Here is a 16,284-nt window from a genome sequence, read left to right on the forward strand (position 1 = left end):
TTTATTCTGTCTTCGAAGCACCTCTTGACCCCATCCTCCTCTTCCACACCTGTTGCCACTGCTGCAGTCCGGGCCCCGCTCGCCCTCGCAGGTGGTCTGTCTGGTCTCGCTTCCTGCTGTCCGTCCCTCTCCAAGCCGAGCTCTGTACTGCAGGTGTTTCTCGTTGTGTCCTCCCCTTGCCTGAAATGTTGCTACTCCCCGTGTCCCGCCGGGGTACTTTTGTTTCAGTCCTGCTTAGCCGTGTGTGTCCTGCAAACACGTCCTTCCTGTGCCTTTTGCTTATGACCTTTCGTTTGAACCAGTTCTTCCGGCTACAGCAGTGTCCTCCTGTACACGACAAGCTCGTGTTCAGCTCAGACGTCACCTATGAGATTTCGTCAATCAACCCCCACAAGCCTCCTGGGCCGTGACAGCCATACCTTTTCCAGGAATCCTGCTAGCACTTGAGCACAGGCTCTGGTGATGCACTTCTCGGAATGCGGACACCATGGGGAAAGGAACAGTCATGTTCGTATCTCCAAGAGCCTTAGTTCCTGGTACATAGCAGATGCCCAGTAAATGCTTCCTGAACAAACTGGTGTGGGTTGGTATGCTTATGAGGACAGGTCTCTTGCAGACTAGATCCTGTGTTTTACTATAAAGCCATAGAAATGGAACAAGGAAAAACATGTTAAAATTATTTTCTCAGGTCTGGGTTTTTTTTTTTTTTTTTCCCCATTTCAGTCTCTTTTGACATTTTTTTCCTTCCAGTAAGGCTTTATTACGTCTGATTGCAAAAGCAGCACATAGCCTGGTATTTACATGGACATCAGACAGACTCACATTCAAATTTTGCTACTTAGTAGCTGTGTGCTTGATCTCTGTATGCCTTCGTTTTCTCCTCTGAATAGCGGAGATTATTATGATAGTTCTTCCTGAGATGGTCATGAGCATGAACTTAGTGTCCATAAAGTGCTTAGCGGGGCACCTGGCGCAGTGATGTTTCTCCCTAAACATCCGCAGCTGAAATTCTGGCCCGCGCAGGAAAGGTGGTCTGAGAGCGGGGGTACAGCCGGACTCCTTGGCCCAGGATCGTCACCGCGGTGCTTTAAGAGAAAACCTAAATCTGACTCCAGAAGCCTTGCATTAGAGTCCATTCTTCAGGCCGATCTTTCTCAGCCATGGTTCATGTGAGCCACAAAGCTCAAAACGGCCAAATGACTCCTCTCTCCCCCGAGGATGCACGTATGGGCACCATTCCGGGTGCCCGGGACTGCTGGCTGGCGGTCCGCAGTGCTTGATGGAGGACACTGGGGCGCAGGCCTCTCTCTACCCCTTCCAGAAAGGCTGCTCCGCTGCTTCTTGAAGAGCCGGGGCAGGGCTCAGAGGTACTGCCCGTCTTCCCTGAAAACCTCGCTTTCTCCCGCCTTCTAAGGACCGCGGATAAAACTCTCTCCCTCCCTCACCTACGCAATCTGTTCCTCAAACAGCGTTCCCTGGCTCTTACTCGGCACTGCGCTCACCACATAGCCTGTACTTCTGACAGGTGTCCCCGTCCCTTGAAAGAAGAACACGTGTCTCCCCATCCTCTTGCGCCCCTCTTTCCTCCAGGATCGCGGCGAAGAGTATTGCCAAGAAATGCATGTCATGCCTGGACTCTACAGCAGGGAACACTGACATTTTTTTCCTTCACACACAGATTTGTGAAAAGTCCTCTGGGAACCTTGCTATTGCCAAATGCTTCTCTTCCACAAAAACTATAGAATTCTCTGGGCACTTAATCTAGGCGTGTCATGATTGGTGCTGCTGAGGCTTCTAAATAAAGATCGGTGCTGTATGGCAGAGCAAATCTGTGCCTCTTGGAGCCATTCCTATGTCCTGTTGCTCTTCAGTGCTGACAAAGGTCTTGCGGCCTCCCAGGAAGGCAGCAGACACCTTCTTGTGGGGGCCAGGAGGTGGGGACGTGATATCTTCTGTGTTAACAAGGAGGAGTAACACTGGGTAGGCAACTAGCAGTGTCTACCGCAATCCATACAATGGAATATCATGTAGCCATTACTTTTTGAAGAATATTTATTGACATGGGAAAATGCTCACAATATATTAAAGAAGAAAGCAGGATACAAATCTGTAAATACAGTATGATCCCAGTCTTGTAATAAAATAAATTCTATATGCATAGAAAAAATACAGGACAGAAATACACTAAAACATTAACAGTGATTATCTCGGTGGTGGGATTTGGGAGAATTAACTTTTTCTACATTTTCCAAACTTTTCATAAGGAACACATATTCATCTATTACTTTCATCATGGTGGGGGGGGAGACGTCCATACTGGTGACACGTGACCCCTAGTATTGGGAGGCAGTGAGACCGACGTGGTGTTAAGGGGATGCTCAGTACGTGTGCCACCTCAGTTGGTGTCCCCATTTATAAACAGGGCAGATAAGCCTTGTCTGCCCACCTCCCTGGACCACAGGTGTGGGGAAGGGGCCCCAAGTGTCTTCCTGTTACTCTGCAGCAGCAGCTCGGGTGCCTGGTCGTAGGATGCCGGCACAACCTGCGTCAGAGGACGGGAGGGCTGCGGACACCCGGGCCCTCAGTGCACAGATGGCCACGGTGTCCTCCTCATCCCTGCTGCGGGCCATCGCGGTGGGCACCTGTCCGGGGGAGGCCTGCAGCCCTGGTCTCTGACCTCAGGGATTCCAGGTCCTTGTTTGAAACCCAGTCCTGAGCAAGTCTACTCACAGATCACTCCGGGTCACTCCCTGCTTATAAAGGTCCTTCAACTGGTTCTGCTGAAATGGTTATTGCTTAGAACGGCCCGAGAAGGCCTGCCCTGCAGCGCTGCAGAGTCCTGGGAGGCCTGGCGAGGACCCAGGTGGTCAGGGTGGCGAGGTCAGGGAGGGAGGTAGGTGTTGGGAGTCAGGCAAGCCAGACTTGGACTCCTGTTTGCTGTGTCACTGGGAAACCGAGGCCTGCCAGGGATGGTCTCTAACAAGAGATGTGATGAGGTTACTTGCGACGAGAGACATGGAAAGCCCAGCACGCAGTAAGCACTCAGCAGATGTTAATTTTCTTTCCAGGGGCAGAATGAGGTCCTTCCTCTCCCCCTGCAAATGCTCTCTTTAAAAACAAAGCTTAGTGGCTAGTGCCCAGCGCAGGGAAACTCAGTCAGACAAACTCCTTGAGAGCACAAGAGCACAGCTACTTAAGCAGGACTGAATAGCAGATGCTATTTCAGTAAACATGTCTTCATTTAGGTAAGCGAACAGGCATGCCAAAGCTATTTGCTTGTAGAAATTATAAAAATACTTTAAAAATGCATTTGTAGAATGAAGTAACAAAAATACTTTTTCTAAACTTTTTTCACATCATCTAAATTTATGAATTGCTGAGTTTCATTTTATTTACTATTAAAACATGGGTCATGTTTTAATGTCTAACTATCTGGATGAAAATCCTGAAGCGTACTCTATTCTTCCTAGCCTTTTATGCTGGAGTATTCTGGACTTACTCAGTTTTGTAAAATAAAGTCCAGGTCCTCTCTCTGAGAATTTGTCTATGGGCCATACTGTTGGTACAGATCTTTCTGGGTTTACCAGTGTCCTTTGGGAAACAGACCATCCCAGACTTGCGGAGCCTGGTGTAGACGTCCTCCTTCCTGCCTTCCTATCTGGGTTTCCGCTGGCCTTCAGCAGTTTTCTGTCCACCTGCCTTCTGTGGAGCAGCCGCCTGATCTGCCTTTCTTTTTTTTTTTTTTTCCTTTTAAATGGGCTTGAAAGACAGACAGACAGACTCAATCTGTTAGGAATGTATGCGGATTTTAGTAAAGGGGTAAAAGGAGAGATTCTTGAGGGTCTCTCCTCTGAGTAAATTACAAGAAACTCTAATCATCTCTTTGGCAGCTCAAAGGCCTTTAAAAACTCCATGCTTGAACCGTTGTTTTGGCAGAGAAGGGATGTCTGGATAAATGACATTTTCCACCAATACATGTACTTTACCTATCTGAAGAAGGGGATTATGGTGAGACAATGGGTGTGAAAACACTTTAAAAATGCATGACCTCTGAAATATTGTTTGCCCCATGTATCTATAAAGAAACACACACAGATGGCTAAATTGAATCAACCCCAATGTTTTATTTAATTTAAAGTTTTAAAAGGCAGTGGTTAAGCACATTATCTACGTGTATATATGTACGCATGTATGTACACATTCGTGTGTACATACATGCGTACATATACACAAGGAAACCAACCCCTTTCAGCTTTAGCCACTGAAAACTAGGCCCACTGTCTATTGCAGGATTCATATTCTACTTCTTCGTATGACCAATTCTAAAAGTAAAAATAAACAGCCTTAATCAGTTTAACAGTAACTATTTGTGTTTCTTTTTTTTAAATAAATAAAGTTACCATTAAACTGATCACATATGGTAGAAAGGTCGAACACACAAGCGCACACACAGTCCCCAATGTACAACCTGTGACCTATGAATGACCTATATGTACAAATGGGTGCCGCTGACCCCCTCCAGCCCCAGCAGAGGCCGCTCCCAGCACGCTGGGAGTCCCCCCCCGCTCTGCTGGGTTGGAGGACGAATGTCCCTGGCACCCCGAGTTAGACCTCAGAATGCATGCTCCCATGCAATGATACAGATGGGGTTCAGTTCTCTGGTACTAGTGTTAAGGTACATAAGGAAGAAACAGGCATCTGTAGCTGCCTCAGAACTAAACCATCATTTATAACCCTTTATAGGGAGAAATGTATTCTGAAGTTCTCGATAAGGGACCTACAAACTTTTAGAGTGTAATCAGTTTGCAGGCCTGGGGCTGTGCGTGTGTGGGTTTGTGTGTGCATTTCCACGTATTTGTACAAAACTGAAATGAAGAGTGGGACTAGGTTTACGGAGCAGCTGCTCGGCTTCCATGTAGTCAGTCCTGATCTAGCAAGTCACTTGCCTCAGCCCTTACGTGGAGGCTCGTTCTGCTTCTCCCGGGCCTCCGTCTGCTGGAGAGATTTGGAAGAGGCAGCTTTCACAGGCGAGAGGAAGGCCACGATTAAATCTTCCAAGAACCTTGGCGAGCAGAACGGCCGGATTCAGCCAGGGCTGCTTGATCAGATGAAGTCCTTCAGTTCCATCCTGATGAAACGGAGCTCCTCTCTGTCCGCGGTCAGCCCCTGCCGCTCCGTCCGAGTGCAGCTCTGGACGAATGCCTCGGTCTCGCGAAAACACAGGATCACCTCTCAGATATGCTGGATTCTCAATGAGTAAACCAGTTAATGTGTTTCTAGCCAAAGCAAGGGCATAAATGTTTTAGAGAAAAGACTCCCCTGGAGCTACAGAGAAAAGATGCTGATAAAAGCAATATTGAGTTGGGCAGGTGACGCTTTTAGTCTGTGTCAGAGCTGGTCTCTTCGATGACAGAGTACTGGTTGAGTGCTTCCTCCAAAGGCGTTATTGTCCCATCAGGTTTTAGTCCCATTGGTTTAAGCAACTCCTCTCTGGAAAAAGAGATAAAAGAGAGAAAAAAAAAGTATTCACCAGCATCACACACACACCCCTCCCCCCCGCCCAAATCCACATCCTTTTAAAAAGAAAAGTCTTTAAAAACCAAAGTATTTTTCCTCAAGCTCTCTGTGTGTTTGTAACAGGAAAGATGAAAGGGGCATGGAAAGAAAAAGAGGGAGATAAAAGACTTCATTCACACAGGCCAAACCTACTAAGCCAATTAAAAGTATGAAAAGTCAAGGTCTAAATGGGCTCAGGACAAGGAGCAGGTCTCTTCTGTTTTAAATAATTAACTTTTTTTTTTTTTCCTTTTGTGGATTCATTGTTTTAGTGAAGTTGAAGCTGCCAAAACTTCATGGGTCCCAGTGGGCCCAGGGTACAATCAAGTGGCTGATTTGATCCGTATGGATTTCGTTCAGTGGAATAAATCTGTCAGATTTGGTTTCGCCTCTCCAGCCTCTAGGGATACATAAGTACTTCTCAATTCAATCCAAGTCAACTGGCCTTCCCCAACTTTCTCCCGCCCTTTGATTTCCGTCTCTCTCTCTCTTTCCTTCTTCTTTTCTTTTTTTTTTTAAACACCCCTGCTTTTGTTTGTGGCAGTTTAATTACGGGATTGACAGCCATTTTAATCTCTTCAAAGCTCCCCAACTGCCTCTTTTCAGCTAATCCAATTACATCTACTCCACAAGTTACAGCCTCATCTAAAGATGATTAATTATTGATTAAGTCAATCAAAAAGCATTAGGAAAGATTTATTTAATCTTTTCATAGGCTCTTACTTATTACATGGAGATTATGGCAAATGTACCTGTTGAGTTGCTGACTCCAGCCCTCCTCCCACCCCCAAAATGTCAGCGGTGGACTTTAAGAGTAGCCTCAAAGAGGCACAGGAGCTGCTTAAAATTCATTTCTCAAGGAAATGGGCATCACCCCCCGAGAACACGTCTATAACCAGGGACCCGCACGGTGGCAGCTGTGATGCGGCGGGATCCGGAGTGAAGGGGTGTAGGGGACGGTAAAGCTGCTTTCCCTCTACCTCCCTGCTGTTGTCCCCGAGGACAGCACAAAGAAGGGCTCCCTCCGGGAGGCCTGGCCACACAGTAGTGTGAGGTTAGGGGCACCCCTGGGGAGGGGTAAGAACAGCTCCGTGGCCCCTGGATACACCTAAGCAAGCAGCTCTGGCGAGCACCAAGACTATGTGAGTAACGGGAGGGCTGCCGGGCTGTGTTGAGGCTCCTGAGTTACAGAGGAGGCGATGTGGCTCCTGGTCCAAGAAATGGGGTCCGAATCACAGAACTTGAAAGGGCCTCAGAGATCATTTAGTCCAACACCCTTGTTTACTAAATGAGACTGAGTGACTTACCCAAGGTCACACACCTAGTGCCAAGCAGGGCCTGGGACACAGGTCTCCTGCAGCCCAGGCTAGTGCTCTTTGCAGTGTACCATATCTGGATTAACTGCTCTAACTGCCCCGCAGGAGCGCACTGAGTTCAGCGGTTCAGAGTCCGCTCAACACCTACATGCCAGAAGCTAGGTCGTACCCGAGGCAGGGAAGGGAAGAGGGGGCACGGTGGTCCTCGAGGAGCAGGTGAAACACATATGAAAAATAACTCAGAACATAATGGGGTAAATGCTGTCACAGAATCATGAACAAAGAGCTGGCAGCTCCGAAGATGAAGCACAGACCGAACTGCCTGGGGAAGGGAGCGGCGGCATCGCGAAGAAGGAACCCGATGCCGGGCAAAGGAGGCACAGAGCCTTTGAGGCTAAGGAGACCGTGTAAAGGGCTCTGCATGGACCCACCTACTTGTGCGTTTTGCATCTTGTTTTGGGTTATGTCCATTTCGCTGTGCTCCCACGAAGCTGTGAAAGGGCCCAGTGTGTGGAGAGTGGTGAGGTTCAATGAAGGAGGGACAGGAGGGTAAGGCTCAAGGGTAATTTGGGGTCTAGCAGGTGAGTGTCTTAAAGGTAAGAGTCAAGGTGAGGAGTTTGGGTTTTTCTCTGTAAGGGATGTCCCTTCTGTTTTATAGGGCAGGGTCTCTGGCAGCAATGTAGAAGGCGCACTGGACCAGGGAGAACCTGGTGGCAGAGAGACCAGTCATGAGGATGTCACCGTACAGTGTGGATGGGATAAGAGATGGGATAGTGGGCTTGTGGGGCTGTGACCCACTGGCAGGGAGAGGGCCGGTGAAGGAGAGACGGGGGTTGGGGCCGTGGGTAGAATGTCCCTGTGGCCTCCGGCTCAGATGACCAAGAGGATGGCGATACAATTCACTGGAGCAAGAACACAGCAGATGAAGCGGATTGTGGTGGGGAGATGTGGACATCTCTCAGGACACAAAGAGCCTGAGGCCCTTGCCTGAGAACCAGGTAGAAATGTTTAGTTGAAAGCTATAAACAACCCGTTTCCATGAAAACTTCCCTCTAGCACTGATATATCTCCCTTACCTACATTTTTACAACATAGTTGCCTACTGCTAAGTGCGTGTGCTGAAGGATTTTGTGATACTAGACACTACTCACTAATGACGTAAAAGGACAAGGGTAACCTGCTGGGAATAAAACACTGATGCATAAGAAAGTTGGAAAGTCTAAAGGGGCCTGTGGAAGAGGGTACAGTAAGATGGGGTAGGGAGTGAAGGGTCGGGGTAGATGGAAGAAGGACCCTGGATGGGACTAGAGACGCCAGGAGACGCTGGGTGGATAGGCCCCCACCCCACCCCGCCACCGACACAACTCCGTGTCTGTGATAACAGGACGATGCTGGGCTAGCTACCAGCTGTACAAAGTAGCTCTCACCTTCTCCAGACCTAGGAGGAATATTTTCAATCAAGTCCATTGGTTTCATCCCCTGCTCCAGTTTCATGATGGAAATAATTAAGAACATTACAGAAGTCCCATGGCCAAGTTATAGGAACTCGTCTATGGGATAAAGGGGCCCATATTTTAATTCTCACCTGCAAACTATTCTTCTCAAGCATTTAATTTTTGGGCCCTTTGTATCACCCTCTGAGGGCACCACAGGATACCTGGACTTAACGGAAACCTCTGTAGGAGAGGTGGCAGTGATAACTGGCCCTATGACCATATACATTTGTGCAAGTGACATAAGATAGCGATGTGATACACTGTACAAAAAAATATCTGGAGTCAAAATGTCTGTTTGGAACCTTGTCTCTTCACTTACCAGTTGTGTGATCTTGGGCAAGTCTGAGTCTCAGTTTTCCCATCTGTGAAATGGGGATAATGCTAATACTAGTTCTCCCTACTTCCTAGTGATGATACGAGGAGTAACATCATCATAACAGAACCATAACAGAACCAGTGGTGGTAGCAATAAAAACAGTGATGCAGATCAAAGAGTTCTATGAACTGCAAATGAGTCCTAAATATTAGTTGTTGTTGTTACTGTGGTACAGTGAAAGGTGCATTATAGATTCTGGAGTCGGGCAGACCTAGGTTCTAGTCCTGGGTCCACCAGTCACTAACAGTAAGACCTAGAACTCTCTGAACTTCAATTTCCTTATCTGTAGAAATGGGATAGAAATACCCACCTCACTGAATTGTCATGAAAAGGTCACTAAACATATAAACCGGAATGTAATGGCCGGAATGTAGGTGGAACTGCGGGTTGCATTTCCTGTCTTTATGTGCTATGGGAGGCTTCCCCAAGCCGGGTGCCAGCACTCTGGGAGTAAGGCGGGGGAGAATATGTAGAGGCAAATAAAAGACATGGTCCCTGTCCTCAAGAAGCTTTTAGTCAGTTCAGAAGATAAAACACACACACATTAAACAATATTAAAAGAATTACAGAACAGCAGATCAACAAGCTCGAGATGATTAACAGGCAGAGCCCTGCTTTCCCTACCTTGACAGTTTACCAATATACTCTCATTGTAATTAAAACATGTTTAAAGAAAATTTCTTGCCCTGTTTGGGAGTGGAAGGAGAGAGGATGTCTCACAGCTATGTGACTGTTTTTTTCTGCAGGACTCCAGGCTTACTTGTTACATTCCCATCTCAACGTTTCTAATCTTCCCTCTGTCATGCAACTAACAGCCCACAAATACCCAAATGAAATCTTTGGTATAGAGACTCACTCCTAAAAGGTCTGATGAACGACCTGGTTATACTAGACTGTTTCACTGAACTTATTCACTGAGGAAGATATTGTATCTAGATATCTAGATCAGCAAGATGTGGACGGAGAATGGGAAGCAATAATGAATACCACAGAAACGTTTTCCCACCATCATCTGGGTTATGTACATGTGGGAGGGACACAGGAGGAGGGATGCTGATCACAGGCTCCTTGCAGGATACGGACTCAGGGCTAGACTGTAATGGCAGGGACGGACATGGATTCATGGGAAGAAAGGCATCCTAGGAGCAGAAGAATTAGTCAAGCAAAGGCACAGAAGCAAGAGTTAGTTGTGTGCAGAGATTGGCAAGCAGGCTGGTTTGGCTGAGGTAAGGGAAAAAGAAAGCTCAAAACAGATCTGGGGTACAAAAGAGGATCTGAATGGAGACTTTGAAATCCTAGGTTGACAAGTCTGGATTATAGTTACAGAGGTGTTTTTGTCTTTTATTTCAAGGGCCCCACATCTAAGAATACTTATTAAAATAATTCTCATTACAAAGTTTGAAAGCTATGAAACCGTATTGCCCTGACATTAAAAAGAAAATGTTCTATGCTATAAGTATTCAATTTTTATACTCTTATGTGTCTAGCACAGCACCTTGCCAATAGCGGGTCCTTCATAAGTGTTTACGGACTAAACTCAATTGCAGTTGATGTTATCTTGTTTTTTTATCTTGTTATCTTGTTATACAAGATGTTATCTTGTATTTTATGGGGCTCCTAATAAATAAACCATGATCATGAGAAAAGCTAGATCTTTAAGTAGAAAATTCATTTTCATCATCAAGATCGACAAAGTTAGGAAAGACAGCAGCATTCTACAGGAAATTCTGCATAATGCTTTCCAGGGATTTCTTGTTCTCTGCTAAACCACGAGCAACTTGAGGGCAGAGTCCATGTCTTATCTGGCTGTGATGTGCACTATCTAGTATAGTCTGGGGGCACACAGTAAGTGCTCAGTAAATGCTTATTAAGAAGCTATAATACATGGGTCATGGCAAAAATGGAGAATGGTAGAGAACCATTTGTCAAGAATACTTATATTATTTTAATTATGATTTCCCTGATGAGTCTATGTCATTAGACATTCTGACAGCGCAGCAGAAGTCAGGCCCCCTTTGTACCACACAGCCTAGAATTCCCAACCACTAACTAGTGTAGACTCAGCTTCTTACATATGTGGCATCGGGAGGTCTAGATTCTAGTCTCAGATCTCCCTCTAACTTGCTGGGTGTCCTTGGGCAAGTCATTTCCTTCTCAGGGCTTGAGTCTACCCATCTATAAAATGAAGGGGTTGGACAAGATGATCCCCAAGATTCTATTCTAAGAACCAAAATATAGGCTACTAATTAATTTTCTTCCATTTAAAAAGCTGCTAGGTGTTTAAGACACTAAAAGTCAATGCTGCTAAGCCTTTGTTTCTAATCAAGATATATATTCTAAGCCTAAGAGTCAAACACAGCATCCTACCTGTAACTGACCGATACCAAGATGAGAAATCCTTTCTGCAAAACTACTGGCAGATGATTAGAATGATTACAAAAGTAAATCAAAGCAATGGCAAGTGTTACAAGGAAGGATCTAAATTCAATCATGGCCCTCAGTAAACAGGCCATTTCATGAAGAGCTACTGGCCCTAAATATGAAGGTCACATCTAAAAAGGATGGCTAGGTGTCAGATAATATGTACATATGGTTAAACGTAGATACTATATATTGAAATGTGCATCAGGATTAAGATATTCACATAGCAACAACTCCTTCATACTTACCTTCAATGCTATACACAGGCCTTAACACAAGTTAAGACTGCCCTCGTTATCATCAAAAAGTACAGTGATGTCTACTGGATAAAGAGCCCATTCTAGGCACTGTGACAGTATCATGGCGGGCTTCTCATCTGATCAGGCATCTGGCCAGGGAAGAGATAAGCCTCCAAGAATGTTCAACTGGAACGAAACATCATTTAGAAATTTGATCTTACTAAACGGTAAGGAACCATAATCTCTAAGGGCTTGGCCAGGCACGAGGACATAGAGAAAACACGTCCAAGGAAGGAAACCCGATTTTGCCCAGCCTAACCCTTGGGACTGCTAATAGAAACCAAAAAATACTTCTTAGATTTGGGGGTGGGGTGGGAGATTATGGCATTTATGCCATATTTAAATTTTTCATTTTTTTTTTCTTCCCCCAGAAATATATTAACATTTTCCTGAGCCACCATTTCCCTATAAGGATGGTCCTCTGCAATGCCTGGGCTTACATAATTTCTCAGAACCGAAGGTTCCATTTCTTAGGGCTTCTGGTCCTATATAAGTCTTTCCCCCAGAAATGACAGTGCAATATTGGGGCTCAGACACTAACATACCCAATCGCACACTATAGAATAGGCCAGATGTATATGTGTATAAAACACTTTACTTGACCTGGAAGCAAGAGAATACTCTTGCCCACAGCACATGTTTTTGTGCAATACAAACAAAGCATTCAATTCAAGTGTACTTGTTGAAAACCAGGACATAATTAAGCAGTTGGTAAAATGCATTCTTGTTTCCCACTTGCAGATCTCCCAAGAGTCCCTTCGAATTTACCTATACGAGTTTCAGCTTCCCGCTTGCCACTTAGCTTGATAACGACTCAAAAATCATTCCCTTGTTTTCAAGGGCTCTTCTTTCTTGTCTGCTCTGTGTACTACAGGGCAGTATTGACACATGGAATTAATGACAGGGTCTGTAATGAAACAACAGTCATGCAAACACCAGTCTGCTCTTTTGATAAAACAGCATGTTAGAGACCTATTCACCTCCCTCTAATTGAGTACTGCATAATAGTTCCGATCCTTTCATGTAATATATTTTGTTCTATGATTAGAAAAGAAGAAAGGGGGAAACCTGTGAGGCATTGCTTCCTTCAATCGCCCCCTGATTAATTCTCTGTTTCTAATGAGGGTGGCTGCTATTTAGGCAGGTTCGGTTACATACTTGTTTTGTTGACTTCTGTACAATGTATAACAAAACCCACGATGGGATAATTGGGAACCATTTCTGTGGTACAGGGACTCCTGCTCTTAATGTCAGGTCGGCTTGGAAAAAAAGAACCCTGACATTTAAAATTAGCCATTTCATAGTTAATTCCTTTTCACATGTGAAAGATAGGATGAGAAACTGGTAAATAAAGAAAACATTTTTCATGAACACAGAGCTTTTCCAAAAATGCCTGCTAGAGTGGAGCCTGTGCTAGCCCAGAGAAAGCAGCTCTGTAATCTTTGCTCTAATTCCAAGTCTGAGAGTGCATCTTATTTCAAGATTTCGGCGTTCCCGCAACAGTTCATAATCCACCAAAGTACAGTGGACTGCCTAATAACCTGTTGATATGCTTACAAGTGTTTATAACGCCTTTTTCTCTTAGAAAAATATTGTAACTTTGGCCATTGCTTAACAAGTTGAGTTACATGCTGGGCAAGAATGTCCTTTGGGCTTGGACCCTGATCCTTCAACTTTTGTGATTTTCCATCTACTGGCTTCCTAGTGCCGACTGGGTGCACTGATCTTTCACTAAGGCACGAACCCAGTACATTTGAAGGGGTATGGTGGCTTTTCCATAGCAAATTTGAGGTCTTCAGGCTGCTTCTTTCAAAATAATTCTGAGATCTTCCCTCAGACCACACCATCGTGCTTTGGGACTGGGTGCAATTAGGAAGGTAAATATGTCGCATAAAAATATTTCCATGACAAATGAATGTGGCATAATGAGTGGATACATATATGTAGTCCACTACTTTGGACTACTTTCTGCTTTATAAAGGAAATTAGGAGTTGCCTAAATAGTCCCAATGGAAAGCCTTTTTAAAGTTAGATTTTCTTAATGTGATTGTGGTAAGAATTTGTTAGAATACCTGTAATCATTCTCTTTTTAAAATAATTAAAATAACTTACATTAACATAGAATCACAGCAATTTTACTGGTTTCCTTCATATAAAGGTGTGTGTGTGTGTGTGTGTGTGTGTGTGTGTGTGTTTGATATCAACTATTTATTTTAGCACCTCAACTGAGAAGACTTCAACTGTGGAATGAGAAAGCAGGAATACACGTCTTCCAAATCTTAATCCTCTTCTCAGGTAAAGATGCTTACTATCGGTCTTTGTGCTTTGCATTTACTTAAAATTTAGACCATCTTATTTAAAATCAGACTGACACATTTCTGATTTTCAAAATAACCTAAGTTCTAGCGTCATAAGACTGAGAACGGAGTCCTGACTATGTCATTAATCAGGTGCCTGATCATGGGTCAGTCACTTACTGATTGGTCCCATTTATTCTTCAGTGAAATCCTTGCCCTATTTAATTCAGAGGGCTGCTTCACTGATCATTGGAGATCATATATATGGAACTACTTTTTAAACTTGAAAGCACTAAATAAATATTAGTTTTTTATCCTCATTTCTGTTAGAAGATCACATGCAAAGCTTCTAAAAATCTGTTACCTACCTCACATTAAATAGCATGGTTAAAAAAAATATGTAGAAAGAGATTTAGGGACAGTGCTAAAGAATCAAATTTAGTTTTATTCTTAAGTGAGGGTATTCTTTTTTCTTGGGAATTTCTCTATAGAATTTTTCTATCGTGTTGTCCAAATTAGCAAAATAAATATTAATAAGAGGTCAGCATGCCAAGTGACACTGCTGAATAAAGCAGGAGAAACAGGAGTTCTTACATGCTTTCCCCAATTAGAAAGACTTAAAAGTTGAAGGAGGGTAACTAAGAGAACAAACAGCCAGGGACATTCTTACGTGATGTTTCTCTAACAGATAGAAGCTGTTTCAGCTAGTGCTTAAACCAAGAGCTCAAAGTAGTCATTCCCACTACTGAGGTTAAAGGACAGTGATTACCAACTTGCAGTACAAAGGTCACATGAAATCCTACCTGGAGATGCCTAGCCGGTGGAAGGGCCCTCTTTAACCTAAAGATACATAATATCAAGTTTCTCAAATCAATGTTTCCTTTCCACTTTAAGGGTCTATTAATTTAACTGGGTCCAAGTTCCCTTAATGGAACTTCCAGGCAACCTTACAGTGTATTTTAATGAGGTAGAATAGTGCTGCCACATGTAAATATAATGAAAGCTACAAATGCAAGCCATATATGTAGTTTTAACTGTAGCCGCATTGAAAAAGATAGGTAAAATTGATTTCCATATATTTGGCTAACACGGTATATTAAAAATATTATTTCAACATAAAATCCATATTAAACAATTGAGATATTTACATTTCTCTTTTTATACTGAGTTTTTGAAAGCCTGAGTTTTTAACCCTATTGGACATCCCAGTTCAGACTACCCACATTTCAAGTGCTTAGTACTCCTATATGGCTTGTGGTTACTATATTGGACAGCACAGATCAAAAAGATTTTCTGGTATACACAATTAAGATCTGTACATTTTTGTACTTATACTATATCTCACAATGCTTAAAAAATAGGATGTTTTGGAAACATACCTGAAAAACATGTCCCTGACTAACTTATCATAAAGGTGGATATAATCACAATTGTTGATATTTTTGTAAGCAGAGTAACTTATTCATAGGGAAAAAAAATTAGATATTACTTTTCAGTTAGCCCATCCCAGCTTTAATAAGTCTAAAAATTATCTCTGGATTAAAGAGAACTATTCCCATATTTAGAACCTACATTTATTAAGAAAGCCATTCCCAAATACTGCACAATGGCTGGCAAATATATATATATATAAAATATATAAGAAAGAAACGGGAAAACAATTATTTAAATTTTAGATTCTGATAGAATATGTAAGCAAAATGCAATGCACCTTGTTAAATGTGACCGGGGCGGGGTTGGGGGACGACAATAGATTAATCCGTGCCTGGTTCCAATTAAGGAAGTGAAGGGGCCTAGAAAAGTCAAAAGAAAATCGAAACTTGAAATATTTTTTCCTTTGGTTAGTTTGAGCTTAAGCCAATCAATCCTCTCTCCCTTCTTCTGGAGGAGGCTGTGTGACTGTACACGAGCTGTATGCTGTAGCTAAGGTGAACGCAATTGTATTAGCCGCATTGGACTTGCTTAACCACACAGTCCCCATTCTAATCTCCCACTTAAGTTGCGGGGGCTTATTTTTTTTTTTTTTCCAATTCAAAGAAGGAAAGAGGAGGTGGAGAGGAAGGCAAATTTCATCCCCCTTTCACCTCTGCTCTCATATAGAAAGCTTCATTTAACATTTTTAAATGTCATGCTTCAGGACTTAATGTTTATGATATATATTACAGTGATCACTTTAAAGAAATTATGTTCCCTAATATTTAAATGAGTCAGTCGTAGGCCAATGTACTTTTATGGAATTCCTTTCCAGTCCTGAATTTTATCATATCTGGCCAAGAAATGGAATTGACAAAGGTGTTAAACCATGTAGGCTATTTTATAGAGCAAAAAACTGGTCTACAGATTTGGGGATCAGCTGTGCTCATTATTTCATCATCACACAGTAGGGGAACCACAGGGTACAAGGCACTGTACTAGCTAGACATGATGGGATTTATAGGGTTCAGATTATTTTCAAACTCATAAGACCTCTAGGTCCACAGCGAATCCCCTTACCTACATCTGTCACAAATACAATCCTTAAAC

At 43.5% G+C, this 16,284-nt stretch overlaps 1 protein-coding gene across 7 annotated transcripts in view; it reads right to left on the reverse strand.

The window, feature by feature from the left end:
- Window positions 1–4,104: 4,104 nt before the first annotated feature.
- The window catches only part of RIC8B (RIC8 guanine nucleotide exchange factor B), a 95,624-nt gene continuing 83,444 nt past the window's right edge, over window positions 4,105–16,284 (reverse strand). For 3 of the 7 annotated variants that reach the window (XM_082740571.1, XM_082740572.1, XM_082740573.1), the window contains one exon: window positions 4,105–5,490. In XM_082740571.1, coding sequence (XP_082596697.1) covers window positions 5,379–5,490 — 112 coding nt within the window. In that variant the 3' untranslated portion in view covers window positions 4,105–5,378. Of the gene's footprint in view, window positions 5,491–11,413; window positions 11,591–12,232; window positions 12,372–15,472; window positions 15,555–16,284 lie in introns of all 7 variants that reach the window. The other 4 variants (XR_014314182.1, XR_014314183.1, XR_014314184.1 and 1 more) reach the window with 2 other exon arrangements.

The sequence above is a fragment of the Mustela nivalis genome (assembly GCF_964662115.1).
Source record: "Mustela nivalis genome assembly, chromosome: 7".
Taxonomy (NCBI): Eukaryota; Metazoa; Chordata; class Mammalia; order Carnivora; family Mustelidae; genus Mustela; species Mustela nivalis.